General features: G+C 39.6%; 1 protein-coding gene across 3 annotated transcripts in view; it reads left to right on the top strand.

The window, feature by feature from the left end:
* The window catches only part of DOK5 (docking protein 5), a 164,021-nt gene that overhangs the window by 80,459 nt on the left and 55,889 nt on the right, over nt 1-27,673 (top strand). For all 3 annotated transcript variants that reach the window (XM_089897086.1, XM_022597744.2, XM_022597746.3), the window contains exons 3-5: nt 15,831-15,945; nt 16,029-16,148; nt 18,944-19,133. In XM_089897086.1, coding sequence (XP_089753212.1) covers nt 15,831-15,945; nt 16,029-16,148; nt 18,944-19,133 — 425 coding nt within the window. The remainder of the gene's footprint in view (nt 1-15,830; nt 15,946-16,028; nt 16,149-18,943; nt 19,134-27,673) is intronic.

Below are 27,673 nucleotides of genomic sequence, written 5' to 3' on the forward strand. Positions count from 1 at the left end.
CGTACCCCTGATTTGTCCCTCCCCTCTCCCCTCTCTCCTCTCTCCTTTGGTCACCACAAGTTTGTTTTCTGTATCTGTGAGTCTGTTTTTATGTTGCATAAAAATTCATTTGTATTATTATTTTAGATTCCACATATAAGTGATATCATACCGTATTTGTCTTTCTCTGACTTATTTCACTAAGCATAATATTCTCTAGGTTCATCCATGTTGCTGGATATGGCAGTATTTCATTCTTTTTTATGGCTGTGCAATATTCCACTGTGTGTGTGTGTGTGTGTGTGTGTGTGTGTGTGTGTGTGTACACATGCACACCCCATCTTCTTAATCCAGTTGTCTGTTGATGGGCACTTGAGTTCCTTCCATGTCTTGGCTATTTTCAATAGTGCTGCTATGAGCAATGTAATCCCCTTGAGAGTCATCCAAGTTGTTGTGTTGTGTGTTTCAATATTGTGTCCCTGTTTATTGTTAAGCAATGTTCCATAGTATAGAGTACCACAGTTTATTTACATTCATCCACTGAAGAACTAGTTGTTTCTAATTTTTTATTATTATGGATAAAGTTTTTATCTTTCTTGGATAAACTCCCAAGAGTGCAACTACTGGATCATATTGTGGCTGCATGTTTATTTTTATAAGAAATTGCTAACCTGTCTTAACAGAGTGGCTGTGGATTTTACGTTCCTACCAGCAATGAATGACTGATCCAGTGTCTCTGCATCTTCACCAGCATTTGGTGGTATCACTATTTTTATTTTAGTCATTCTGATAGTGATATCTCATTGTGGTTTTAATTTGTATTCCCTAATGGCTAATGGTGTTTAACATATTTTCATGCACTTAATTGCCATCTGTATATCTTTTTCTATGAAATATCTCTTCATATATATTTACCAATTTTTAATAGATTTTTTTTTAACCATTGAGTTTTGGTGATTTTTTATGTAGTCTAGATTCTACTCTTCTGTCAGGTATGTGGTTGCAAATATTTTCTTTTCCATAGCTTATCTTTTATCCTCTTAACAGGATCTTTTGCAGAACCAAAGTTTTAATTCTAATGAGGTCCAGTATTTGAACTTTTACTTTTATGGATTATGCTTTTGCTGTGAAGTCTAAAAACTCTTTGCCTAGCCTTGGATGCTGAACATTTTCTTTTTCTAAAATTTTATAGTTTTAAGTTATATATTTAAGTTCATGATTCATTTTGAGTTTAATTTTTGTATAAGGTGTAGGTTGAGTTTCATTCTTTTTACCTAAGGTTGCCCAATTATTCCAATACAATTTGTTTTAAAAAGAAAAGTATTTATTTTTTCCCACTGAATTACTTTTGCACATTTATCAAAAATCATTTGGGCATGTTAGCAGAAGTCTATATCTGGGTTCTCTTTTCTTTCTCATTGAGCTATGTATCATATTCTCTTGATTACTGTAAATATATACTAATCTTTAATACTGGGTAGAATGATTGCTTCCACTTATTCTTTTTCTAAAGGTTGTTTTAGCTATTTTAGTGCCTTTCCATAATATTTTAAATGAAGCTTGTCTGTGCTTACAGAAAACCCATGTTAGAATTTTGAAAATAATTATATTAAGCCTATAGATCAAATTGTGGGAGAACTGACATCTTTTCTGTGTCAAGTCTTTCAGTTCATAAACATGGTCACTCCATTTATTTGAGTTTTAAAAACTTCTTTCATCAGCATTTTGTAATGTTCAACCTCCATATCCTGTACATGTTTTGCTAAGTTTATATGTGATTATTTCATTTAATTTGGATTAAATTTAAAGCCCTTTTGAATTAAATACTTGTGTGTAAACCAGTCATTTTTGGCCTATAATCTGATAAAACAATCATCCAGTTTAAATTGTTTTTTTTCCTACCCCACAATTATTAGACTAATCATTTGAAATGATTAGCTTTCCTTGCATTTTGGAAAGAAACTCAGGTTTTTGAGGGTTTATGAAAATGTAATCTGTTTAGTCTGTCACTGGTCTATTAGTTTGTTTGACTTAGTTATCTCAAGAAACACACATATGCACATAGGAAAATAAGAATAAGAAAAAAAACAAACTTAGCTACAAAGTTCATTGAATGTATAAATGCTTTTCCCTCCCCATTCTTATGTATTTCTTACATGAATTTCTTAAAAGCCTGTATCTCTAGGACTTGATCTATGTGATTTCACATTTGTGTTTATGTGGAAACACTTGACTATAATCCAAGAACATACAGAAGCTCTCTGTAAATGATGTCAAAAGGAAAAGGGTGGGTTTTCTCAAGTTGGTAAAAAAATTAGTCAAATGGTTTTTGGGTGTGGGAGAAACTACAGGATATTGTTGACCAAGTAAGTTACTGCACAAGAAGTTGTGTTGACAAAGGATAGAGATCCACTTACCTCATTTTACACTTTTTTGCAGATTTCTTTTTCTTTTTTTCTTGTCACTCATTTTTAAAAATTATAAATATCCTGCATCTTCCTTGTAACAAATGTAAACAACTCTGAAGTGTATGAAGTAAAATGAAAGAAAATAATCCTACCTTTGGCCCTAGTCCCTGTCTTCAGAAAAAAAAATACTAATAGACTGATGTGCACCCCTCAAACTCTTTCCACTCTCTACACAAATAGAAGCATATTCTCGCACATATATAGATCACATTTTTAAAGCAAAAATAGAGTAATTCATTACATACTATGCATATTGTGTTTAAGGAGACCATAAATACAGATTTCCCCAGGATGTTTTGATAATCCTGTAGTCTTTATATAACTTTTAGTGACAACTTCTTTCACATTCAAAATATTCTGGTTTATGAGATAAAATAAATGGTCACATTAATTACACCCTTTCTCTCATGCTTTGACTATAATTCTAAGTCAATAAGTAGTGTCTGCACCTCATTAGTTTAACAGCTCCAGACTACTCTTTAATATTGATACACCACAGTCTGTTTAAAAATACCCAAATTGATGGGCAAAAAGGTTTATAATTTTTTACTAATATAAATTCTGTTGTGGTGAAAACCTTGTGCATCTGTCTTTATATGCTCATGCTAATCTTTGTGGAAGGGAAAGTCTTAGATGTGAGATGGTCAGCTAATATCCTGTACCTTTAACATTTTTGTAGCTACTGCCAAGTTGTCTCCAGATAGATTATCCAAAATCCCACACCCACGGACAGCTTAGGAAAGTGCCCTTCATCCCAGACTCCATTCTCTCTGTAAATTTCAGATGCAGACTTTTCAGTGTAAGTACACTTTGGTGTGTGTGTGGCTTTTTATTTTTAAGGAAGACACAATGAACAGATTATTTAAATTATTTCATGTGTACAAATAAAGCTCCACTCTTCAGGGAAGACAGTCCAAATTTGTACCTCAGACAGGCGCTAGTCCAATTTATTTTAAGTGACCAAGGGCATATAGATATTTTTGGAAAGAATGAAACCATCTCTATGGGGGCTGGGATATAACTGTCTAGACTGGTTCTTTCTTAAGAAATCTTTTATAAAATGTTTGCTTAAACTGCTGTGTTCCAGGTCCTGAGGGGAGACTTGTGGATAGAAATGTTTTACGCTGACAACTTTTGATTAGAACTCGGGATGTCTCTCCTCATTTGTCCCTGCTTACTGGCACTGCATTAAAACCATTGGTACTTTTTTTGTGTGTGTGTGGTACGCGGGCCTCTCACTGTTGCGGCCTCTCCCGTTGCGGAGCACAGGCTCCGGATGCGCATGCTCAGCGGCCATGGCTCACGGGCCCAGCCGCTCCGCGGCATGTGGAATCTTCCCGGACCGGGGCACGAACCCGTGTCCCCTGCATCGGCAGGCGGACTCTCAACCACTGCGCCACCAGGGACGCCCCCACTGGTACTTTTTTTAGGAAAGACAATATGAAAAAGTTTGGAACACATTATAAGAAGTCTTGCAAAATTTTAATGGAAATGTTTATTAGAGCTTTTCAGAGTGCTCTGAAAATTTCAACAGATAATAATAATGTAATAACAATAATAATAATGTAATGGATTATTTTATTAATCCTGTACTTGAGAAAACATTACGGACCCAGAAATGGATTGCTTTTACCTGACTTTTATTTTCAAAGGCAACCTACAAAAGTTAAAGGGATTTATGCCTCTTCATTTTCCGTAGGATAATGGCTTTATTTATTTATTTTAGAATGAAATAATTTGAAGCTTCTGCAGAGCTTCACAATTTGCATATACAAAGTGAATTGCTCACTTAATTCATTCAGTCCCACAAGGGGAAAAATAATTAGGATACAGCCTACAAAAGCAAGGCGAAAAAATTGCCTTTTAGGTAGCGGTCTCCATTTCACTCTGTAAACATAAATAAATCATTATCTGTAAATTATCATCAGCAAAAGAAGGGGAAAAATGGGAAATCAAATCCTTGTTTTCCTAAATGGCTTTTGACTTTGCAGCACACCAGAAACATACTTAATATTCCCACGCAATGCTGACGACTTGCATAATTCTGACAGGAATATACCAGTTCCTCAAGGGAATGTACTTTTAAAAATCCGATCGTATTAATCTTCCCTTGAAACGCCAGAAAAAAATTCAGCAGTTTCTCTGTCTAGTTACAAAATAATCCATTTAGAAAATTGAACTGTGTAATTTGTAATTGTTCTCCAAGTTGTTAATGCAAAACTATATCAGTAGCAAACTAAACTTTTAAAGTATGGCCACTTTGTTAATCGCTGGCTGTTAAACATTTATTTCAATGACTACTATCATTTATGATGAATAAGACATCTGGAATATGGCTTTAAACAGACAAATTGATTTGGCAGTCCTTCTTTTGGAATTCCTAATTGCATGGCATACTTCAAGATTTATCAGAAATTTAGGAGAGTGTTGAATATTTCTTTTCTTTGAGGGAGTCATAGTACTTTGGATTTTTGATACTCAGAAAACTAGAAAACAAGAAATGCATGGTAATTAAGTAGTTCTTAAATCTCTCCCTGTTTTCCCATTCCTCCCGCTCTAACCTACGCTAAAGTCATAACTATTACCTGGTTGCCTCCTGGCCTCTCTGGACCTCATTTCTGCCCTCTGGTCATGATGTTCCCTTCCTTCCCCATGGTTAAGTCCACCATGTATGCCCAAGCCAGCTGTTCACCGCTCAGCTCCAGAGGGTGCCATTCTCATCAACTCTGTGTGCATAGAACTCTCTAGTTGCATGATGCATCGGCCTTGTTCATTCTCTACTTTTACTGTAATGGGGTTTTCACCCACTGCACTGTTAGTTAACATTATGGCTGTGGGGCAGTCCTGTTCACTGTAGGATGTATAGCAGCATCTCTGGCCCCTACCCACTAGATGCCAGTAGCACCTCCCAGTTTGGGCAACGAAAAATATCTCTGGACTTTGTGAAATCTTTTCCCCTGGGAAGGAGGGAGGTGCGAGATCTCCACCAGACTGAGAACCACTGGCCTGTAGAAGAATCTTTCTAATGCGTAGATGTTACCCTTCCATTTATTTGTTTTAAACCTCTTAGTGTATGCTCTGCAGACCTCATGAGTTACAGTGAACTCCTGACGGCATCACACGGGGCCTTTTCGGATGTAGCCCCAGTCCAGCGGCTCCCGCTCCACGCTTTGTCTGTTGCCCACTGCTGCCCGCCTCGCCGCCGCTCTTCCCCAGGTTTTTATGTACCAAACTGCAATTTCGTGATTGTGCATATGTAGGCTCTGTTTGGTCTGGAAATTCATCTTTCCTTTCTCTGCCTCATAAACTTCCCCTCATCCTTCATGACCCACCTTAGGAATAACAATGCCTAACTCAGGAATGATGGCCTCTCTGATTCGTTGCTGTATGTTCATTTGGTGGCAGTTGGCGGTTTAGTAAAGAGTCGTTGGATCATCTGTGTTTGAATCCCAGCTCTGCTGTTTGCCTGCTGAGTGAGCAAATTCACCTTTGTAGACCTCGACACTCTTCTGTGTACCATGGGAATAATATCATAGTGAGAAAGGATGTGAAAGTTCAATAATATAATCCATATGAAGGGCTTAGAACCCAAGATCTGGCACGTAATTCAGAGTCTGCCTGCTTGGAGTCAAATCCTGCCTCTGTCACTGGTCAGGAATTGTCTAGCCCCTGGCAGGGTAACAACATCACCGCGCCTCAGTCTCCTTGTCTTTACGATGGGGATGGTGATTGGGAAGCGGGGCTTTCGTTTAACGTGTGCGTGTTGAGGGTCACTGGAGATCCAGCAGTGAACAAAGCAGGTGACTCCCTGCTTCGACTCCAGCGTAAAGGAAAAGTATAATATATAGTGTGTCGGCATGACTGATACATGCTAAGGAGGAAATGAAAGCAGGGAAAAGAGATAGGCATGTGGAATGAGAGTGTTGCAATTTTATTTATTTTTAAAATTAAATTAAAGTAAAATTAATTAATTTATTTTTGGTTGTGTTGGGTCTTCGTTGCTGCATGCAGGCTTCTCATTGCGGTGGCTTCTCTTGTTGCGGAGCACGGGCTCTAGGCATGCGGGCTTCGGTAGTTGTGGCGCTCGGGCTTAGTTGCTCCGCAGCATGTGGGATCTTCCCGGACCAGGGCTTGAACCCGTGTCCCCTACATTGGCAGGAAGATTCTTAACCACTGCGCCACCAGGGAAGCCCCTACAATTTTAAATACAGTCATCAGGAGAAGATGTTGTGTGAGTCGCTGAAGAAGGCAGGAGTGAGGCCTCTTCCTATAGAGGAAGAGTGTCTCCAGGCAAAGGAAGAGCAAGCCCAAGTGTTCTTGCTTGGCGGGACTGAAAAGACCACAGAAACGAGAGGGATTTCAGTTGGGCTTTTAAGATAAGGAAAACAGTAAATTGTGCACTGCCTTTGTTTCAGTAGAGTTGGGTCTCTTCAATATAATGACCTCTGGCGTCACAATAGGCTGTGTGTGCAGAGAAGTATTTGGAGGGACATTCTGAAAGTCCCAACGAACTGTCCAGTAGATAAGTGGGAGCTAGGTGGAGACTTCAGTGTGCAGCTTTTTATTTCCTCCAGCTATTGGAAAGAGATCCATTTCTCTTAGAGGAGCACAGAGTGTGTGGGAGGAATACACGTGGTCGGGCTCTATCTTGAGAAGAGTGAATCAAAGTTTGTTCAGACTGATTTTCAGGCAGTGCCATCCAATGTAATCACACGCTAGAGCCAGAAAAGCACACCACCAACAAGGTAGCCTTCTGTCATTTTCTGCACTGGCGCCGGAAAGGCGAGTTGGACCGCCTTCTGCATCTGCCTGGAGTCTCTGTTGAAGGGAGGATGCTTCAGTGCAAGGGGAAGATTGGAAGTCCCCCATAAGGTGGTCTGCAAATGCCACCAAAAGCTTTGAGAAACAAAGAATCGCCAGCATCCCTTCTCAACAGGCTCTAGAAGTGTAACCTAAATGGACCGCCATACTCACCTGTGCATGATTTTCTTCAGATTCGAAGTAACTACGGTTAGAACTTGCAGTTGTGATAACAGCTAGCTGGCTGTCCTTCTGGAATGACTGTAAAGAGACTGATGATGGGGTCAGGTCCCAAATGGCTTGGTTCCCTTCTTGAGTAAGCTACCCAGTTGTGTACACCAGCTCACCTACTGACAAATCTAAATTAAAAACCGAAGATGAGGCTGTCCAAATGCATAAAGGATGGATGGTGGGCACCTCTATCAACTAAACATGCAGTAAATTCTACATAAACTTGCTCACCTGATTAAAGGCAGTAGTCCACATTTTTGAAATAAATGAGTAATCATAGTGATTCTAGTCATATTCATGACCTGTGTTTCCAGATTAATAAAAAGCAGTATGCAGGTGGGAACAGTAAAAGCATCCTTGGTCAATATCTATCTTGACTCTGGCACTCATAGATATATGGACTTAGGTTGACAAACCAGTTGGATTAAAAAGAATAGTATTTTGATGCAGATGGGTCTTCAGTGGATGCTAAGACAACTCTCTGAAAGGTGGTTGGGTAACAGCTTATTCACATGATGCCGAAGTATCACCGAGCGTGGATGAATCTCATAGACACGATATTGGGTGAAAGAAACCAAACACAGAAAAATACATATAATATGATTCCATTTATATAAAGTTTTCTAAAAGGCATAACTAATCAGTGGTGATGGAAGTAACAGTAGTGGTTTTATCTATGGTCAGTACTGACCCAGGAAGTGGTGATATTAACTGAAATGTTTTGTATGTCAATCAAAACATTGGTGGCTGCCCAGGTGTGTACATGTGTCAAGATTCACTGGACTGTGGTCTTGAGATTTCTGTCTTTTACTGTATGTGCTTGATCCACAGGACCTGATATTTGGATTCCTTGCTTGTCCCAAGCAGAATTTCACTAGAGCAGTAGCTTGGGATGCAAACCATGGTGCCAGGTGTACCCACATAAAAGCAAGTGGTTTTTGAAAAACTGAGTTTCTTCAGCATTTTAAGGTCTAAGTAGGAAAGATGAGTTTAGTTCAGAGTGTCTTCTTTTGAGTTGACAAGTACTTTATTTTTCCTTAGGAATTAAGATTTGCATTTCTTGTTTCTCCTCTCTCAAGATATGATTTACAACTTGCAGAAATAACTTTTAATTGTTTCCAAAACTGTTTGCAACTTTAGTTTTATTCATTTGCTCATTTATTCAGCCAGTCACTTATTCATTCATTTACTTATAGTATGTTTTAAGGAGCACACCCTATGGAGTGTACTGCTAGAAATAACATACATCTATAGAAGCCAGAAGTTCTAGCTTTGAGTGTGGCTCGACCCTTCCATTCTACCTGAGAAATCATAATTTAGTTACTTCTCTGATTCTCACTATTCATCCTTGTAATGGGTTTAATAATAGTGCCGAGGACGTTATATCATCCTGAGAATTTAGTATTACATTGTAGCCATTCAGCATTCTGTGGTTGATTGAAGTGAGGTGTGAAGTGATTGATGGAAGGCTTCGTTCTTGAGAAGTGGATTTATAACTGAGTAGGGTGGGATTCATTTTCCTCATGTAGTTAGACTAGTTCTACTTATATATAATGGTGACGCTGTAAGATTTTCTTTGAAAAAAATTTTTAAAACCAAATGATTCAACTACTAAATTAAAAATGATAACCAATGCTCTAGTGGATTATTATGTATCTGAGTAGGAAATGTGGTCTCCTTTGTACTAGAAGCAATATTGTTATACAGTGGGATTTGAGAGAAAAACTCTATGAAAATTCTTGGCCAAAAGGACATCAAACAGAGGGTGTATTAGCCAACTTCTGCTATGGCAACAGTTCCAAAATCTTAGTAGCTTATAGCAGCTCATCTTTATCCTCTGCCCTTGTCGCCTGAGGGATCTGGGTTGGCTGTGGGTGTATTGAACATAGCTGGATTAATTTGACTCAGTTGCAGTCCATCTGTCCTGCATTCAGAGATCCAGGAAGAAGGAGGGGGATATTGTTATTGTAGTGGAGGGCTGAAGCTCAAGGAGAGTGGAACTGACTTACACACACAGTTAAAGCATCTTCTTGAGGACATCAGCTCACATTCTGTTGGCCAAAGCAAGTTGCGTGACCAAGTCCAAACTCAGTAAAGAGTCACGAGGGCCAGGAGGCGATGGATGATTTTGAACAAATAATTCAATCTAGACAGTGAAGGTTGCTGTGAGGTACAGAATTTGCCTTTGGTCTGATTGGAAATACTTCCAGATTCTAAAGAGAGAATCATTTTTGCCAAGTCTTACCTTTACTTAATCTTTCCAACCTCTGTGCTCATAAACATATTTTATGTATCAGGGAAGCTCCTATTTAGTGCTCATTATCTCTTACCAGCAGAATTTTCAAGGAGCCACTGTCTTCCATGAATTTTTTTTTTTTTTTTTTTTTTTTTGCGGTATGTGGGCCTCTCACTGCTGTGGCCTCTCCCGTTGCGGAGCGCAGGCTCCGGACGCGCAGGCTCAGCGGCCGTGGCTCACGGGCCCAGCCGCTCCGCGGCATGTGGGATCTTCCCGGACCGGGGCACGAACCCGTGTCCCCTGCATCGGCAGGCGGACTCTCAACCACTGCGCCACCAGGGAAGCCCCTTCCATGAATTTAGAATCAGTCCAAGGATTGAATTGGGCCCAGGATGTATTAAGTCAGATTAAGCCTAGAGCTAGCCTGGGCTTTTGAAAGTAAACACCCAATTTCAAGAGAAAATCAAGCATTTCAAAGGTCCCAATATTGACATTTTCAGTAAGCCATATGGATGTCTCTGGTCTTCTTTGGCAGATTTTAGCTCCATTTCAAGAGAAAAATCTCTGGAGTCAGGATGCTTAAATATATCCTGGAAAAAGAAAAGGAAGGTTAGAGATTGAGAGGCCACAGAATAATTTGAAAGAGTAACCAGACAGGTAGCAGCCCAGAAAATAAACAGAAGTTATTTTGATTGTCTAACTTGGTCAGCTGTTCCCTTAGCATGAAGATGATATAAAAGCATAGGTCAAAATATTTAAACTCTATGTATATACCATTTTTAATCACACAATTTGACTTCTTTTTGTTTTCTGCTTACTATCAAAACCCTCTGTTAGTAATGAAAATTTGTAACTGGATCTCATGTTAGACCTCTCTTGGGAACCGTTCTTTTGATCTTTAAATCATAATTCTCAGACATATTTCAGATTTTGGTTATGAGGCTTGAAATGCTTTGTTGTCTCTCATTTAGGACATGCAATTGTGAAATGGACAAAAAAGGCAAAAAGAAAACAAATGGTCCTATTCAGATGGGTGACCTTTGGGATATCAAGTGGGCACCAAATCTTTACCAAGTTTCTATTGAAATTTACTGTCATGCCTCTGCGAAGCAAATGAGAATTGTTCTGGGTGACTCTATGACCTTTAGGTCAGTTGGTTGTCACCTGGACTGTTGACTCAGTAGAAAATGAAATGAAAATCAGTTTCATAATAGTAGTATTAGATTAGGAGTAGTAGATTGATGGTGTTTTTCCTAATTTTTAGTCATCTGTCATTTATTCGTAACTGTTTGTGGTCACAGTATCACCTCTACTCTTATTTACTTAATTTTTTGCTTGAAATCATATCACTTGTTTAAATAAATTCACTGTAAAAGAACATTTTCTTACTACCATCAATAGAAACGGGTATTGTTTGCCATGAACAGGAATTAACAGTTGAAAAGAAGTACAAGGGAAAGAAAAATTATTAAGGCTGAATAATATCCCGTTCTAGGTATATACCACATTTTCTTTATTCATCTATCAGTGGACATTTAGGTTGTTTCCATATCTTGGCTATTGTAGATAATACTTCAGTAAACACAGGAGTGTAAATATCCCTTTGAGGTCCTTTGAATTTCCTTTGAGTATATACCCCAAAGTGGGATTGCTGGACCGCACGGTAGTTTTGTTTTTAATTTTTTGAGGAGCCTCCATACTGTTTTCCATAGCAGCCGCATCATTTTGCATTACCACTAACAACGCACAAAGCTTCCGTATCTTATCCCTAGTGAATAGAACAGTACTTGACACAGAGTAAATTTGACAAATAAATAAATGAATGAATGAGTAAATGAATAGTAAATAAACAATGAATTAAACATTTTGATGAACGAATGGATGCAAGGAAGATTCTTGAAGAGGGAATGTTGTTCTCCTGCAATCGTGCTTAAGTGGTTCCCTCCTTGATGCTGTTACACCTTGAAGAAATTTTTACATTTTATCTGTTAATCTCTACACAAAGAGCATAATTCATGTAAAGTTTAGGGTGTGTCCGTTCTCCTGCACTGTGGAAGAAAAATAAAATCTAGAAAACTGTAAATGTAATCTATAAAACCCAGGAGGGCGTTTTCCTTAAAAGTTTTGAACTTGGCAAGAAAGAACCTCTGGGTGATCTGAGGCATAAGGAAAAGACAATAAATGCATACTGAAGTTGAACTGAAGTCATTACACGCGAGTGGTCCCGAAAGCTCATCCTCTTTGAGACAGGGCTGAGGATCCCATAGAGTCATTTTTGATGGTCAGTTACACTGTTGTCGCCCCCGTTTAAGATACTGCTCATATTAAGTGATAATCTGAGACCTTATCAGAATCTCTCTTTACTTCAAAAGTAATTATTTAGGGGCCAATTATTTCTTTGGGAAAGGAATATTAAAAAAAATACGTCCTGCCTCGTTTTTCTCATTTACAAAATGAAGTGATGGTGGAAATAAATGTCTCATAGAAGTTTTTGTGTGACTTATAAATATGTCTGAAAATGTTAATTCTCATAATTGTCACTGTAGTATGTGTTTTGAGGAAGATTCTATTATGAATTCAAGCAGATTGCAATTCTTTTGGAAGTAAGGTGTGCACGCGAGCATACGTTTGTGTGTGTGTGTGTGTACACGTGCTCACTGAGATGTAGTTCTGAGGTGGGGACAGAAACTGTTGCTTCAGAACCTGATGGTCCTTCCACACATAAAACATAACCCTACCCGCTCCTTTGCTCCTTAAATGTTCACCCTGAGACGGGTGTGGGGTTTCTTATTATCTAAACCAGTTTCCAAAATGGATGATTGTGTTTGGACTCATGCAGCTCTCCCTGCACTTCCTGACCCTTTCAGGTGACTTATTCCTTCCTCTTTGCCCTTGGTGGATGTTTAATGAAATGACATATTTCAAGGTCATTGCTGAGTTTGAGGCTAGGGTGGACTAATCTTATATAATATCTCAGTAGAGGGTTAGAATAAAACCTACCCCCATGAAAAGAAAGAGATCCTCCGATAGGAGATGACTTTCGGAGTTAAAGATTCTCTCTGCTGAACTTTTGCAGGGTTAGTCATTATTAGTGTTTTGGACGGTGAAGAGCGGAAGCTTTGGGGTCAGTTTGCCTCATTCGTAACTCGTTTGTGCCATCTTTTAGCTGTGGACTTGGGCAGATGAGTTTAACCTTTCTCATCCCCAGTTTCTTCATCTGGAAAATACTGATAATAATATCAGTCATAGGATTTTTATGAAGATCAAATAAGATGTTCTATATAAAAATATGAAGCAGAGTGTGTATAAATGTAGGGTGTAGGCTCAAAAAATGTTGACTCTCAAATGATTGTTTTTCATTGATTCAGCTCATCAGTAAGTCACTGATAGGCGACTCATGTCTAGCTGGGAGCTGGAGAGCTAAATGGATTAGTTACAACAACAGATAATAGAATACAGCTTCATGCAGCAGACATGGGAACAGAAGAGAGGGAACAATGAATTCACACTGAGGTCAGGGCAACTTTCCCAGAGGAAGTGAACCTTGAAGGAAAAGTGAAATTTCCCTGGAGAAAAGAGACAGGAGAGAGAGGCATGCACCCTGGAGAAGCATCATACACGTGAATTTGTGGGTGAGTTTGGTCTTTTGTTCAAGTCCACCTACATTCATTGAATTCTCACTGTGTGACAGGCTCTGGGTTAGATTCAGGGGGCAAAGTGGTGAGCAAAAAATATACCGTTTCTGCCCTATGGAACTTTTATTCTAAGACAGGCACTAAACCATAACCCGTGTAGCCATCCAAGGTCTGTGAGGGCAAAGATGTCATTGGATCGTAGAGCCTTGAGACGTTGATTTGATGGGGGCTGGGGGGTTGTCCAGTGGGGCTCTGCAGGTAAATGAGATTTAAACTAAGACCAGCAGGGCCAGTGGGAGTGAAGTAAGGAGACCATGGGGAAGGCTCTGTGCCGGGAGAATCATGGTGCCTCCTGGGAACTGAATAAAGGCCAGTGTGGCTGGGACATAGGATGCTCGGGAAGGTGTCAGAGAGGAGCCTGGTGAGAGCTATAAGGAGGACCGCAGGGGGCTTTCATAATCATTCTAAGGATTTGGGCTTTTGTTGCAAGTGCAAAAGGGAAGTCATTGAAATGTTCTGTTTTATGCCTAGAAACGCTGGAGTCAGAACTGCATTTTAAAAAACTCATCTGTGCCCCCTAACCCTCACTTTTCCAAGCGCCTCTGTTCATGTTAAGGCTCCTTTTTCCTTTTTCACCAAAATATCTTTGCTTCCGCCAAAGCTACTTCCTTCCCAAAGCTGACTAGGGTTTTCAAAAGAAAACATTAAAAAAAAAAAAGAAAAAAGAAAAGATCATCTGGATGCTGTGTTTACAGTCAATGAATGGGGTTAGGATAGAAGTGGAGAGACCAGTAAGCAGTTATGGCAAGATGATAGTGGCTTATATTGTGGTATTAGCACAGAAATAAGCAAAAAATAAACAGTTGCATCTGGTAAATGCTGAGAGACTCGGTGCAGTTGGGGAATGAGATAGGTAGTGTTTAGCCACTAAAGAGTTTGCAGCTTTTGGGAAACAGTGTTATCTGTTTGGGTTACTAAAACAAAAATACTATAAATTGGGTAGCTGATAAACAACAGACATGTATTTCTCACAGTTCTGGAGGCTGGGAAGTCCAAGGTCAAGTCACAGGGAGATGCAGTGTCTGGTGAGAACTCACTTTCTGGTTTCTAGAAGGTGACTTCTTGCTGTGTCCTCACATGGCAGAAGGGACAAGGGAGCTCTCTGGGGCCTCTTTTCTAAGGGTACTAATCCCATTCACAAGGGCTCCACCCTCGTGACCTAATCACCCCAAAGGCTCCACCTCTTAATACCATCCCCTTAGAGGTAGGCTTTCAACATATGAATTTGGGAGGGCCACAAACATTTGGTCCATAGCAACTGTTGTGATATTTCATGCTACGAAATTTGCATTATCCTATAAAGAGAGCGGGTGGAGGTTAAGAGGCAGGGAAGTGAAATCATCAGGTTAGGATGTGCATGGAGAGTATTTGCTTCTCTCCTCACCTACTTCCTGAGCCAAGCATTTATTGAATTTAGAGTAATAGATGGGAGATATGGCATGACATTACTGATGGCAAAGACTGATGGGAGACACATTCTTTTGTATAACACAGAAGAGATAGACTAAGTTAGTGTGAGAGGGTTATTTATCTTGTAAATACTCTGCCCCAAGCCACCTAAACCTTCTCTCCTGCAGGACTCAAGGATCACAGCCCTGGAGTGCAGCAGGGGATCTGGATGTAACTGAATGAGAGATGGCATTTTGGAAACACAATGAGCCAATACCCCTTGTGGGAGGGAAACGGTTCATAAAAGAGTTAGAGGGAGAGAGGGAGGTGAGGAGAATGGCTAGTGGGGAAAGCTTTCCCCTACTGTTAGGAAGAAGGTGATTACCATGCAGTATTTTCAGACCCTAGGACAGTGGCCCCATAACCATGGAGAAGCTAGGAGTAAGTCAGAGAGACTGGAGTAACACCTCACCTACCAGCTCTGTGTTGGAATATGTGACTTCAACCCTGAGTAGAGGGGCGTCTTTGAGAATCCTAAGACTCTATCTCTGATTATCAAAGGGTGAGATCATCTAGTTATGAACCAGACCACCATTGCCTTCTCTTTCTCGGGGTCAGTGTGTTTAAGATGCTTGCGTTGGGAGTACTCTGAAGAGACGGGGTATTTGAAAGTCTGTCCACATTGATGGAGATAAACATGATGACAATGGAGAAGGCAGAGTCTTTTACAGGGGCGGATAAAAATCTAAAAAAATAAAACAAGCGTCTACGTCTACAAAGCTTTGAGCCTGTGCCTGTTAATAGGCTTCAAAAGAAAAAAATCTAAAAAGGGGAGGTAGTTTGTTAACCTTCCTTGCTAGGCACTGAGGATGACACTGAAATAATTCATCGCTTTTGAAAACACACTCTTCTGTCAGGCTGTGTTCGCCTGGGACGCGCCTTCTGCCTTCTGTGCCTCCACTCAGTTTGATGGTGTTGATGGGAAGCATTCTTTCCGGAGCATCCTCATACTCACCATCGTTCATTTTTCAGGTTACAGAACTCAACAACGTGAAGAACGTAGCTCGGTTGCCAAAAAGCACCAAGAAGCATGCCATAGTGATTTATTTCAATGATGATACGTCCAAGACCTTTGCCTGTGAATCAGGTTTGTCGGAGGCAGGGAGGGCTTTGGCTTTTTGTTCTTCAGCGGGTGCTGGGCATACACGTTATCTCTGGACATTTCCGCAGATCTTGAGGCTGATGAATGGTGCAAAGTTCTCCAGATGGAGTGTGTAGGGACGCGAATCAATGACATCAGCCTTGGAGAGCCTGACTTACTGGCTACGGGGGTTGAGAGAGAACAGAGTGGTATGTAAAGAGAATTCTCTCCTTTGCTCTTTTCTAAAACTGTTTTTGTCCCCATGTAATGAAACGTGAGACATCTTCATGATGTAAAAATTTTGAAGGTATAAAAATGTATAAAGAAAGAAGTAAAAATAACCTTTTATGTCACCTAAAACCTGAGCAGACATTTCAGTGTGTTTCTTTTCTTAACATGTTTTCAGCGTATAATGGGAATGTATCTACATTAATAATATCAGATAGAAGTTATGGGGAACCTGCTGTGTGTGTGTCAGTTTTGTGCGGAAGATGCATTAGACCGTTTAATTTTCCTGGCAGCCCTATGATATAAGTACTATTACTTCTCCATTTTACAGATGAGGAAATTGAAGCTTAAAAGAGCTAAAGGTCTTGCTCCAATTCCAATAACTACTGTTTGATTCCAGACTATACTCTTGAGCCTATATTTATAGTGTACAGATTTTACAATGCAATGGGTTCTTGTCTTGCTTTTTTTCACTTAAAATTTTTATTGAACACTTTCCAGTGTTTTTAATAGAATCCAGGCTTCATGAATGTTTCATCAAGTTTAAACCCACCTAAATCTGTGGTATATTTTTTTAGCTCTAACAATTGAGCCAGCTCTTTAAGCTCAACACTCAACCTGGGAATACGTCATTATAAATAATAATGACTGAAATATTCATGAACACTTCAACAGAATCAATGTTGGTTTGCAGTATGAGCTTGGAGGCGAGGAATCATTTCTTTGGCTCCAAATAACTGGGCCTTGTGATGGGATAGATGGGATCCCATAGTTCTACTCTTAGCCTATTGACTTGATCTATGAGGATATATCACAACCGAAGAGGCTGTGGGTCACCTGGCTCGACTACGAACACGGCAGAGGTGGAATTGTACTGACCCTTTCCGTGGATTCACACTCCAGTTGTTAGTAAAAAATGCCCTTTCTCCAGTTGGAACTATGTCTTCATGACACATTTACAGTCGGCGACTATCTTGGAAGCCTCGTATCTGCCAGAATCCCATCTCCAGGGAAGTGTTATTGACAAAGTCTTAGAAGTGCTAGCTAATTCAGAGGAGCCTCTTTGCAGACTGGGAAATTGAGCGGCAGAGAGCTTAATTAAGTCCTTTACCAGGGTCATACAACCAAGCCCCAAGCTGCTCGCCCCATAGTTCACTAACTCAGGATGCTCTTGGGCTGCACGGTACCTATAGTGCCTCACCGACAAATGCACATGAAGCCAAACATAAAGAGGAAAGCATGACAGGTTTTGATTATTTTTTAGAGGGCTCAGATCAGCACTTATTTTTCATGTTTTATATTTACAAAGCTATATTCAGATAGTGCTCCAAACTGAATTCAAGAATTGCCTGTGCCTAGGAGTTACCTTTCTGGTACCAATTTTCTGTGCTGCAGTTTCCTCTTCTGTCAAATAGGGATAAGAACCCCTCTGGTATATAACTACTAGGGATTATAATTAAACTCAGCTCTGTCTTTTAAGGCACTTTACAAGATTAATTGTATGACTTCAAGTAATTGTAACTAAAGTAGTCACTCTTACCACTTTTGCTGTTTTTCTTGGATGAGGTAGTTTATATGGAAGAACTTCCAAGCAAAGAAATTGGTAATGGTCTCTCTTAACTTTTTTGCTTGATGATGACAGTCTTTCTTACTTGTTTCAGACCTCTTCAGGGAGAAATTTGCTCCACTAGAATATACTTTTAAAATAATAGTTATTAGAAAGCAGTAAATATTTGGTTACTGGGAGTTTGAAGTAACTTAGAAAACTTGAAGAATAGATGCTTGAATACGTTTATGAAGACAATCTTGACACTATTTACTAAACTGAAGTCTATGGAAATTCTAATGACTTCCTTATTATAAAACAATTAATTTAGAATACCAGTGATATTATTAGTGCCACACTATTTTCTCAGATGTAGGCAATCTACCATAACAATGGATAGATAAAAGTGTGTTTGCTGTAGTAATAATATTTTTGTTCATATTTCACTTAAAATTTTGACTCTATAGCTTCCTAAATTAATGAATTTTCTAGAAATGTAATAAAAATACCATGACGGTATCTGAGGGGATGAAAATTCAGTTGCAATAATAAGCCAAGTAGTTTATTCAGAGTAATCTTGGTTAAATGTTAACAGTCATCCAAATAAGCAAATGAATATTTCTTTCCGGTATTTGGCTAAAGAGAGCTCTTTGTTAAAACTAGTTCAAATAGATCCGCTGGAATTTTTCCAAACTGTTGGTCAGTTAAGTGCATAGTGTTAGTTAGTATTAGTTTATTTAAATAATTTGGGGTAGAGTTGTGTTCCTTTAGTTATGAAAATTATAAATTGATCAATATAATTTTAGTATCATTAAACCATGCAATTATTTTGCACCTGCATCTTTTGTGAACACAAAAGTGTGGGTGTAATTAACATGTACTTGGCAAGAAAAAAATTGTTTTTAATGGTTTCATTGCTTTAGTCTTTTACTGGCATACAAATTTTTATTATGCAAATTTTAAAATTCTAAAAAGATCTTTGCTCATGTAAATAGTGTTGCATGTATGTTGACAACCAGACTGTATCATTAGTATGTTATTTAATATGGTCTTCATTTAAAAAAATCATTTACTGGAACTGTTAATTTATGAGAAAGGTTTATCTTCCTGAATATTCAACCAAAACCTAGAATAAGAGCTTGAATTACTTTGAAATGCCACTTTGTTCCTACAATGTCTTCGATGTTTTATTCCTGGGGATTTTAGACTAACCTTTTGTTTTTCTCCCAGAGAGATTCAATGTGTATTTGATGCCATCTCCTAACTTAGATGTACATGGCGAATGTGCCTTGCAGATTACATATGAGCACATCTGTCTTTGGGACGTCCAGAATCCCAGAGTCAAACTCATCTCTTGGCCGCTAAGCGCCCTGCGGCGGTATGGACGAGATGCTGCTTGGTTCACTTTTGAGGCAGGGAGGTGAGTTTCATGACTGTTTTTCTACATTTTTTTCCCCAGGTTCACGTCATGTAATGCTCCACTCACATTCATTTGTTCACTCCATTATAAACAAAGCCCAATTATTTAAAATTCACTTTTCAGAAATATGATCAATTTGATGCTCTTACAACTATCCTAGAAAGTGTTTAAATTCTTCTTTTCCACACAGCTCTTCTTTGGTTTATTTAAATTTTAAGTACCTGGAAATGGAAATGGTATAAATGCATTGGTGAATCTCCCAGAGACACAAAGGTTCTCAAGTTAGCAAATAAAACTTTAATCTTTAGTGCAGCGTCCTTCTTATGTCAGAACTACTTATTTATTATCCTTATAGGAAAATCTTGATAGAAAATTAAGAATTTGTTTGGGAAGGTGGGTATATTTCCCTGCTTCGGTCTCAGAAATAATAATAATTATTATTATTGGCCACACCGTGTGGCCTGTGGGATCTTAGTTCCCTGACCAAGGATCGAACCCATGCCCTCGGCTGTGAAAGTGCAGAGTCCTAACCAATGGACCGCCAGAGAATTCCCTCAGAAATTATTTATGTATTAACTGTAACCGGTGAAATCTGGTTATGAAAGATATTTCATCATAGAAAATAGGCTTTTCTATTGACCGTACACCTCATATTTCATATTGACGTGCAGAAGAATTCTGCGTTGGTCAAGATGTTTGGGGCCCATTTGGGGCACCATTTATTCCAACTTTCATATTTTTCAGCTTTTCTTTGATTCACTCTATTTATAGGAAATAATAATAGGAAATGGGTATGTATGGCTTTTTATTGTCACTTCCAAAGGCTAAAAATTAGTAAACCTTTGTAGTATCTCATGACTATTTGAAACTTTTTTTTTTTTTTTTTTTTGTGGTACGTGGGCCTCTCACTGTTGTGGCCGCTCCCGTTGCGGAGCACAGGCTCCGGACGCACAGGCTCAGCGGCCATGGCTCACGGGCCCAGCCGCTCCGCGGCATGTGGAATCTCCCCAGACCGGGGCACGAACCCGTGTCCCCTGCATCGGCAGGCGGACTCCCAACCACTGCGCCACCAGGGAAGCCCTACTTGAAACTGTTTAAAAATTTTCTCGATCTTCCAGGTTTTAATACTGCTCATAGCTTGCAAAAGTTTAACTTCTTCATATTGACATTTAGTAGAACTGCTAAGGATCTAAGAGATTATTTTAAAGACTTTGATATTTCCCCCAAGTGTGATAGCAAACCATATAGATTTTTAGGTGGGTGTTGTGTGTGTATAATCGTGTTCATATTTTGTAAATAATAGGATAGAGGTCGCAGATGTGGATGTGGGGAGGAATTGAAGGACCTCGAGTGAAAGAAATGGTGGAAGAAAAGTGAGGCTGTATTGGGGACATGAAGTTCAGAAATATTCGTCTTTGACCAAAAGCCGTAAAGTGCTGACTCGGGAAATGAAGGAGCTTTTTGGTTCATGACTTTGGTCTCTTTATGGTCTGACTTTTGGGTATTTTGTCCACGAACTCCAGTGGTTAGATGATTGTAGTGCCTACAACCCGTACCACACAGTGTTGTGCCTCGGATATGGTAGGGACTTAGAATATTTATTGATTTTGAGCAGCATCTTGTTCAGTGGTCATGCTTTATGGGGCCGGTGCAAACCTGAGACTGAACGAACAATCGGAAGGACAAGTATCGGGAATGTATTCTTAGGACCTCGCTCATTTCCCAAACAGTGTGGTTCCTAGTGTAAGGAGCACTGATTTGGGAGTCAGAGAGACCCTAGGTCCTGATCGCTATTCTTTATTAGCTGTTGGCCACTTACAAAGTGTTTAACTTCCCTTGTAAGTTTATCTAAGTAATAACTTCCTTCTGGGGTGGTCTTAGGTAAAAGCAGCAATGCATATAGATGACCCAGAAGGTGCTGGGCTTCTCTTAATAGTCTCTTTGAGGTTTTATCATAATAACTTTTGGAACAGGACTGGGTTTGTAGGATCCAGACAGTGTTAAATGCAAGGTAATCATACTATTTTATATTTTGCCTGAAACTCAAAGATGAATTTTTATAGTTACCATCAAGATGCTCAGGGTATAAGATCATTCATGTTCCCCCAAGTGTGAAGGTTTCACATCTGCCTCACTTTATTAGTGAAGATAATTCTTTCCTTGGCTATTTTTGGATGTGTTCAAAATAAGGCAGTGTCATATTAACTAAGATAATTTTCTCCCTGTCTCACGTTGATAGATGAACAGGAGTTAAGTCTCTAGGCAGATGGTTTTCACATATCCAGCATGCGTCTGCAAAAACGTCACAACATTTCCCCTCTAGAATGCAGAGAATCTTCCTAAGACCTTGGGCAAAGTTCTGCTCTGTCTAGGCAAAGCCTCTGTTAGACTTGGAGCTAAGTGTTATTCCTGCTGAATGGCCCATTTCACCGCACCAGGATTGACAATGGGGCACGCGTAATAAGCTGGGCTGGGAGGTGGAGGAAACGAAATGAAATTATAGTCAATCACATACTGGCTGTGGGACCTTGAGTGAATGACCTAACTCTCTGAGCTTCCATTGGCCGCCTGTAAAATGGGTATAATTTATGTCTCTCACAAGATGGCCATGAAGACTAAATAAAGGTACATATACAAACACCTGGCATAGTGCCTGGCAGGTAGTAGGCAGTTGTGTCAACACAAACTGACACAAGCAGACAAGAAATTTGTCGGCCTTCAGAACCCAAAGTCCAGGGAGCAGAGGTGGCTTCAGGGTTGGGTTGATTCAAAGTCCAAATGAGGACCCTAGGTTTTATATCATAGTCTTGTTTCTTCTAGGTGGCTTCGCTCTGCTCCACATGGGGCTTCCAGGAGCTTTGAGGTCTTCTCACACCGTCAGCCAACAGAAGAGAGATAGATTCTTGCCATACATTGACCATTCCATTCACTATGTGTCAGGAACTACACTGAGGACTTTATGGAAAGCACACAGGGTACAGATAGAATGGGCGTGGTTCTCCCAAAGCAGGAAGAGGTTACTGACACCATCAGAAGGGATGTGAGGTTTAAAAACAAACTAGCAAAATGTGTCCAATACAGTATTTAACAATTTCTCAAAGCAAATAAGGTGAAGCAGCTACTTGACTGTAATGAATAGCATCACTCATAACGGCGCTCAGATGCAGAACAGTGGCTCTCAACCAGGGGTGATTTTGCACCTAAGGGACGTTTGGCAAAGTCTGGAGACATTTTTAGTTGTCACAATGTGTGATGCACAAACAAGCCCCACAACAAAGAATTATCAGGTCCAGTTATCCAGGTGAAAAACTCTGCTCTAACAAGCGTATCAACCATTGAAAATAAATACTGATACTTATTGAGCCCTTACTATACAAAAGTTGCTGTAGTAAGCATTTTACATGCACTGTCTCATTTAAGCCATTTGCTCGTCATATAAACCAGGGGATGTTATTATGCTCATCCTAAGGGGAAACTTGGGCGTCTGTGCGACTGATCCAAAGGCATGAGACCAGTAAGTAAATGGTGGATTCAGGAACACACTCAGCTCTTCTTACTTCCAAACCCTATAGATTTCTAAGAAGGCTAAGTATCACCACTCTACTAGGTTAGCCTAGTTCTGAGTGAGCTCTCCAGAGCTAAGGAAGAGAAGGCATACTGCATAACCAGCACTCATGTATAAATTATCTTAGTTTACTTTAATTCTGGAGCCTCCTATTTGTTCTTTTAGTTCGGAGTGCAGTCAGAATTGTTCATCTCTCCTGGGCTGCAGTATCATGATCAAAGGTCATTAGAGTCTTCTAGATGCTGTTTCTCCCTCTCTTCCCCAATATAGGCAATTCTGACCGTACCTCTGTTTTTTCCTTGAAGAATTCCACAGTTGAAATATAATCTTTTTAATAAAGTGCAGTTGCACAATTAATTGCCACTTATTGCCCCTGGAGATAAAGAACAATTAGCTTATCTGGGGGGAGGGATGGGGGAAGAGACACATTGCTTATTTTATTTGAGTTTTTTCTAGTTTTTGTTTGTTTGTTTGTTTCTTTCCACTTGGAATGCCTTGAGGCTTCAGTGAAGCTCATCAGATTGGCAGGGTCTCTGATTTTTTCATGGGAAGGTCCAGTTGACATGAAGTTTTAACTGCGGCAACATCCCCCATGGAACTGTTCTTGAAACGTTACTGTTTAAAGCATGGTGGCAGGTGTCCAGTAAGTTTCTCTGTGAATTTCACAGCTGGCTGCCCAGTTTGCTGCTTGCTTCAGTGTCAGGCTCTGTCCTACCTCCTGACCGATTTAAATGACTGCCCTCGGTTTAGCACCTGCAGGGCTGAGGGCAGCTCAGGTGACATTTGGCAGAAAGTGGTGAATAATTACCACACATGGGTGTCTCTCTTTACCAGCGCCAGAGAATGTCTCTCTCGTGCTTTTGACATCGTTTTAAGAGAAACTTTTAGGTTTGCCAAGAATATGTGAAAATTGACATTGCATATACAAATTCTTTTCCTTAAATGGAGTGCACAAATTGGTGAAAAAGGCTTTTTTTGGATGTAAAGACATCTGAACAGTCTTGGAAAAGAATTCATCTGTGTCTTGTGTATATCACTCTAAAAACAAGTCTAACTGGTGAAATAACTTTTCATTGGAGAAGAAAACTGTAAATGAGTGTACCTGTAAAAGGACCATTATTCTCATATAAACCTTTGGATATTCTCTATTCGTCTTCTTGATTTAGAAGTAATCCCTCACTTCTAAATATTTTGTAGAGCATATATTCATTCTTACTAAAGGATTGAAAGCAAATTAACAAATAAAATGTACTTGGCGCTTCCTACTATGTTGAATAGAGAAATTTAAATACAAATACGTTAGATCCCACACAGGCTAGCTCAGAGGAAGTGAAATTCTCTTCTTTTGAAAGAAAACAGAAACTACAGTTGTGCCATTTATATGGCCATTCATTCTTCATTAGCATGGATCTAAAAAATAATTTTAGATTTTTTATTTATAAATTTTCATTTATAATTGTATTATAAATATTGCTTGAGTGGAGGCGTGTGTGAAATCAGAAGGGAGAGTCCCCTTTCCACTCTACAGAGTAACCTCTTTAATCATATCTTTAAAGATCTTTCATTATTGCCCGTCTGTTCTCTGCCAGACACTGTGCTAGGTGTATGGGTGTGAACACAGACAAGACAAGGCCATCATAAGAAGCTTAGCTAGGTCCCCTCTTACCTTTGAGCTTCTGTGGTTGGTTCTAGCATATGAAATCCTTAAAGGAAAGGATGACTTTCTTGTGACCTTCGGAAAAAGAAATTAGACACTCGCCAATGCCTCCTGTCTTGTGGCCATCTTTAAAAAAAAAAATGAAGGCGTATTTTTATTTAATTTATTTATTTTTCCAGCTTTATTGAGGTATAAATGATACAGAACATCCTTTAAGGTGTACAAGGTGATGGTTTGATACATGTATGTATTGCAAAATGATCACCACAGTAAGGTTAGTTAACACCTTCATCACCTCATGTAATTACCTTTTTTTGTGGTGAGAAACATTTAAGATCTATTCTCTTTGTAACTTTCAGGTATACAGTACAGTATTTTAAATTATAGTCACCATTCTGTACATTAGACGCCCAGAACTTACTCATCTTACAGCTTGAAGTCTGTACCCTTAGACCAACATCTATCTCCCCTTTTCCTCCTCCTGCAACCCCTGGAAACCACCTTTCTACTCCCTGTTTCTGTGAGTTTGGCTTTTTTCAGATTCCACATGTCAGTGAGATCATACAGTGTTTGTCTTTCTTTGTCTGACTTACTTCACTTAGCATAATGCCCTCAGGTTCCATCCATGTTGTCACGAATGGCAGGATTGTCTTCTTTTTTTTTTTACGACTTAATAGTATTCCAGTGTCTGTGTATATACACACACACTACATTTTCTTTATCCATTCATCTACCAGTGGACTCTAAGGTTATTTCTATGTCTCGGCTATTGTAAGTAATGCTGCAGTGAACATGGGGTTGCAGATATCTCTTTTGAGATCGTGATTTCATTTCCTTTGGATATATACCCAGAAGTGGAATTGCTGGATCTTTTGGCAGTTCTGTTTTTAATCTTTTGAAGAACCTCCATACCATTTTTCATAGTGGCTGCACCAATTTACATTCTCACCAACAGTGCACAAGGATTTCCTTTTCTCTATGCCCTCACCATCCCTTGATATCTCTTGTCTTGTTCACAGTAGCCATTCTAACAGGTATGAGGTGATATTTCATTGTGGTTTTGATTTCCCTGATGGTTAGTGATGTGGGGCATTTTTCGTATACCTGTTGGCTTTTTGCGTGGTGTGACCATCTTTTCGTAGGTGATGGCCCACTAGTGTATGTGACCACTTTATATATGACAGTACCTCAGAATTCTAGTAAAGGACTAGTAAAAAATGAATCATGCCTTCTTTCATCACATTTGCTGAGTGTACCCTGAGAGCCTGGTGTGGTTCCAAGCACTATGTATGTAGCAATAAATAAAACATACATGTGTTCTGTTGTTATGAAACTTACTTTCTAGAGGAGAGGGGATACAGACTATAACAAACATTAAGAAAAAGTACAACAGATGTTAGAATGTATAAGTCCCACAGTGAAAAATAAAGGTGTTCGATAGAAAGTGTCAAAGGAGGGGTGCAGTTTTGTTTTTTGTTTTTTTTTTTCGGTACGCGGGCCTCTTGCTGTTGTGGCCTCTCCCATTGCGGAGCACAGGCTCCGGATGTGCAGGCTTAGCGGCCATGGCTCATGGGCCCAGCCGCTCCGCGTCATGTGGGATCCTCCCGGACTGGGGCACGAACCTGTGTCCCCTGCATCGGCAGGCGGACTCTCAACCACTGTGCCACCAGGGAAGCCCACCTTTCCTTTCTTGATTGTCCCTCTGACCTGTAACGGCTCACTCAACCATTGTATTATCTTTGAACCCATTTGCATATGTAGATCTTGTCTAACCAAACAAATTGTAAACTCCTCAAAGACAAAGCCTGTGCCTTTACCTTTGTTTACATCCATTGCAGCCGCTATTATGATTTGCCTAATGTTAGTGTGACAAGTACCGCATTCTTTCAGTTATAATATGTAATCGTAAAAGTGAAAAATCAATACTGATCTAATAACCCCTATGACAGGGATGGAGAGAAGAAAAGATTATCTTAAATATACACGTTGAGGGTAAGATACATTCTGCTTTTAGCAATGTTTAAATATCCTAAAGACACACACATACACATGTACACACGCACATGCACAAAATATATCTTGAAAGTGAGGAACTGTTGAGTCGATTGATTGGCTTTCTAACTTCATAAGTTTGCTTATTAATACTGTCCCCCGTGAGGTCATTTATTTTGGTCTTCATAATTTCAATTCCATTAGTATTTTTCTAATAAACTATGTTGGTGTGGAATGTCATTGTCAAAGGGAAGGAGCAAAGATTAGAAAGTTGGGCGTTCAGTGCCAGTGCAAGCTGTTGCATCCAGGTGGTAACTTGGAGATAGTGAAGAGCATTGTTTCAGAGCCCTTGTGGGTCACGGCATGCGGGCCGCCCCTCCCCCCGCCCTCTCTCCAACGTGTCATCTCGTCTCTTAGCTTTGTCCCACCTCAAGGCATTCTGTGTGCAGTTGTTTCTGTCACACTGTTCTTCCTGCTTTCTCATCCAAACCACTTCCCTCCCCACGGTGGCTCAGTGACCCCTCAGTTTAAATAAAACTTGCTCAAGGAAGCCTGGGTCAAGTTCTCAGTCACTCCTTTCCTAGCCCTGTCTGCTGTTTCCTAATCTATTCTACAGTTATTTATTGGACACTAAATATAGGCCAAGTCCTGTGCTGGGCCCTGGTGGAAAAGCTGTGAATAAATTAGAAAACGATCTCTGTCCACGTGGAGCTTACATTCCAGTGAAATAATGGAAGTGCACATTATTTGAAGATGTGCTTTGTGCATTCTGAGTATCATATTTGATACTTTTAATAAATCTAGGTGACAGTTACTATCATTATATTTATTTTACAGATGGATATGCAGGCTTAGGGAAGTTAACTAACGTGTACCAGGCACAAAGCTGGTAAGGGGCAATCCCAGACAGGTGGTCTGGAGCCCAAGTCTGTACCTTTACCAAGCCTTTTATTCCATGCTGCCTTGATACATGCTTACTGTGTGCATGAATGAATGAATTTCCCAGTACTTTCTGAGCTCTTAATGGATTTTCTTACGGTTTTCTTATGGATTCTTAACTAATTGCATAATCCATGGTTCGGAGTGACAGGCATATCATTTAGGCAAAGTAGTTACTGAGAAATTCAAAGCTATATGTGCATCTATATGGTCACAGAGTTCTTATATCTGAACCTTATCTTCACAAAGGACATAGGAAAGGCCCAACTCAAACTCATTATTTTACTTCCTCTGGGTTTCCATCCACTGGTTCTGTTAGCATAAGGCCATCAGGAAAGAGGCTTGGGGCATTTGGGACAGCTTCGGATGCTAGAAGTGTCCAAGGTC

This window comes from Delphinapterus leucas, chromosome 15 (assembly GCF_059928025.1).
Source record: "Delphinapterus leucas isolate spDelLeu-1000000601 "Yukka" chromosome 15, BTC_Dleu_Yukka2, whole genome shotgun sequence".
Lineage (NCBI taxonomy): Eukaryota > Metazoa > Chordata > Mammalia > Artiodactyla > Monodontidae > Delphinapterus > Delphinapterus leucas.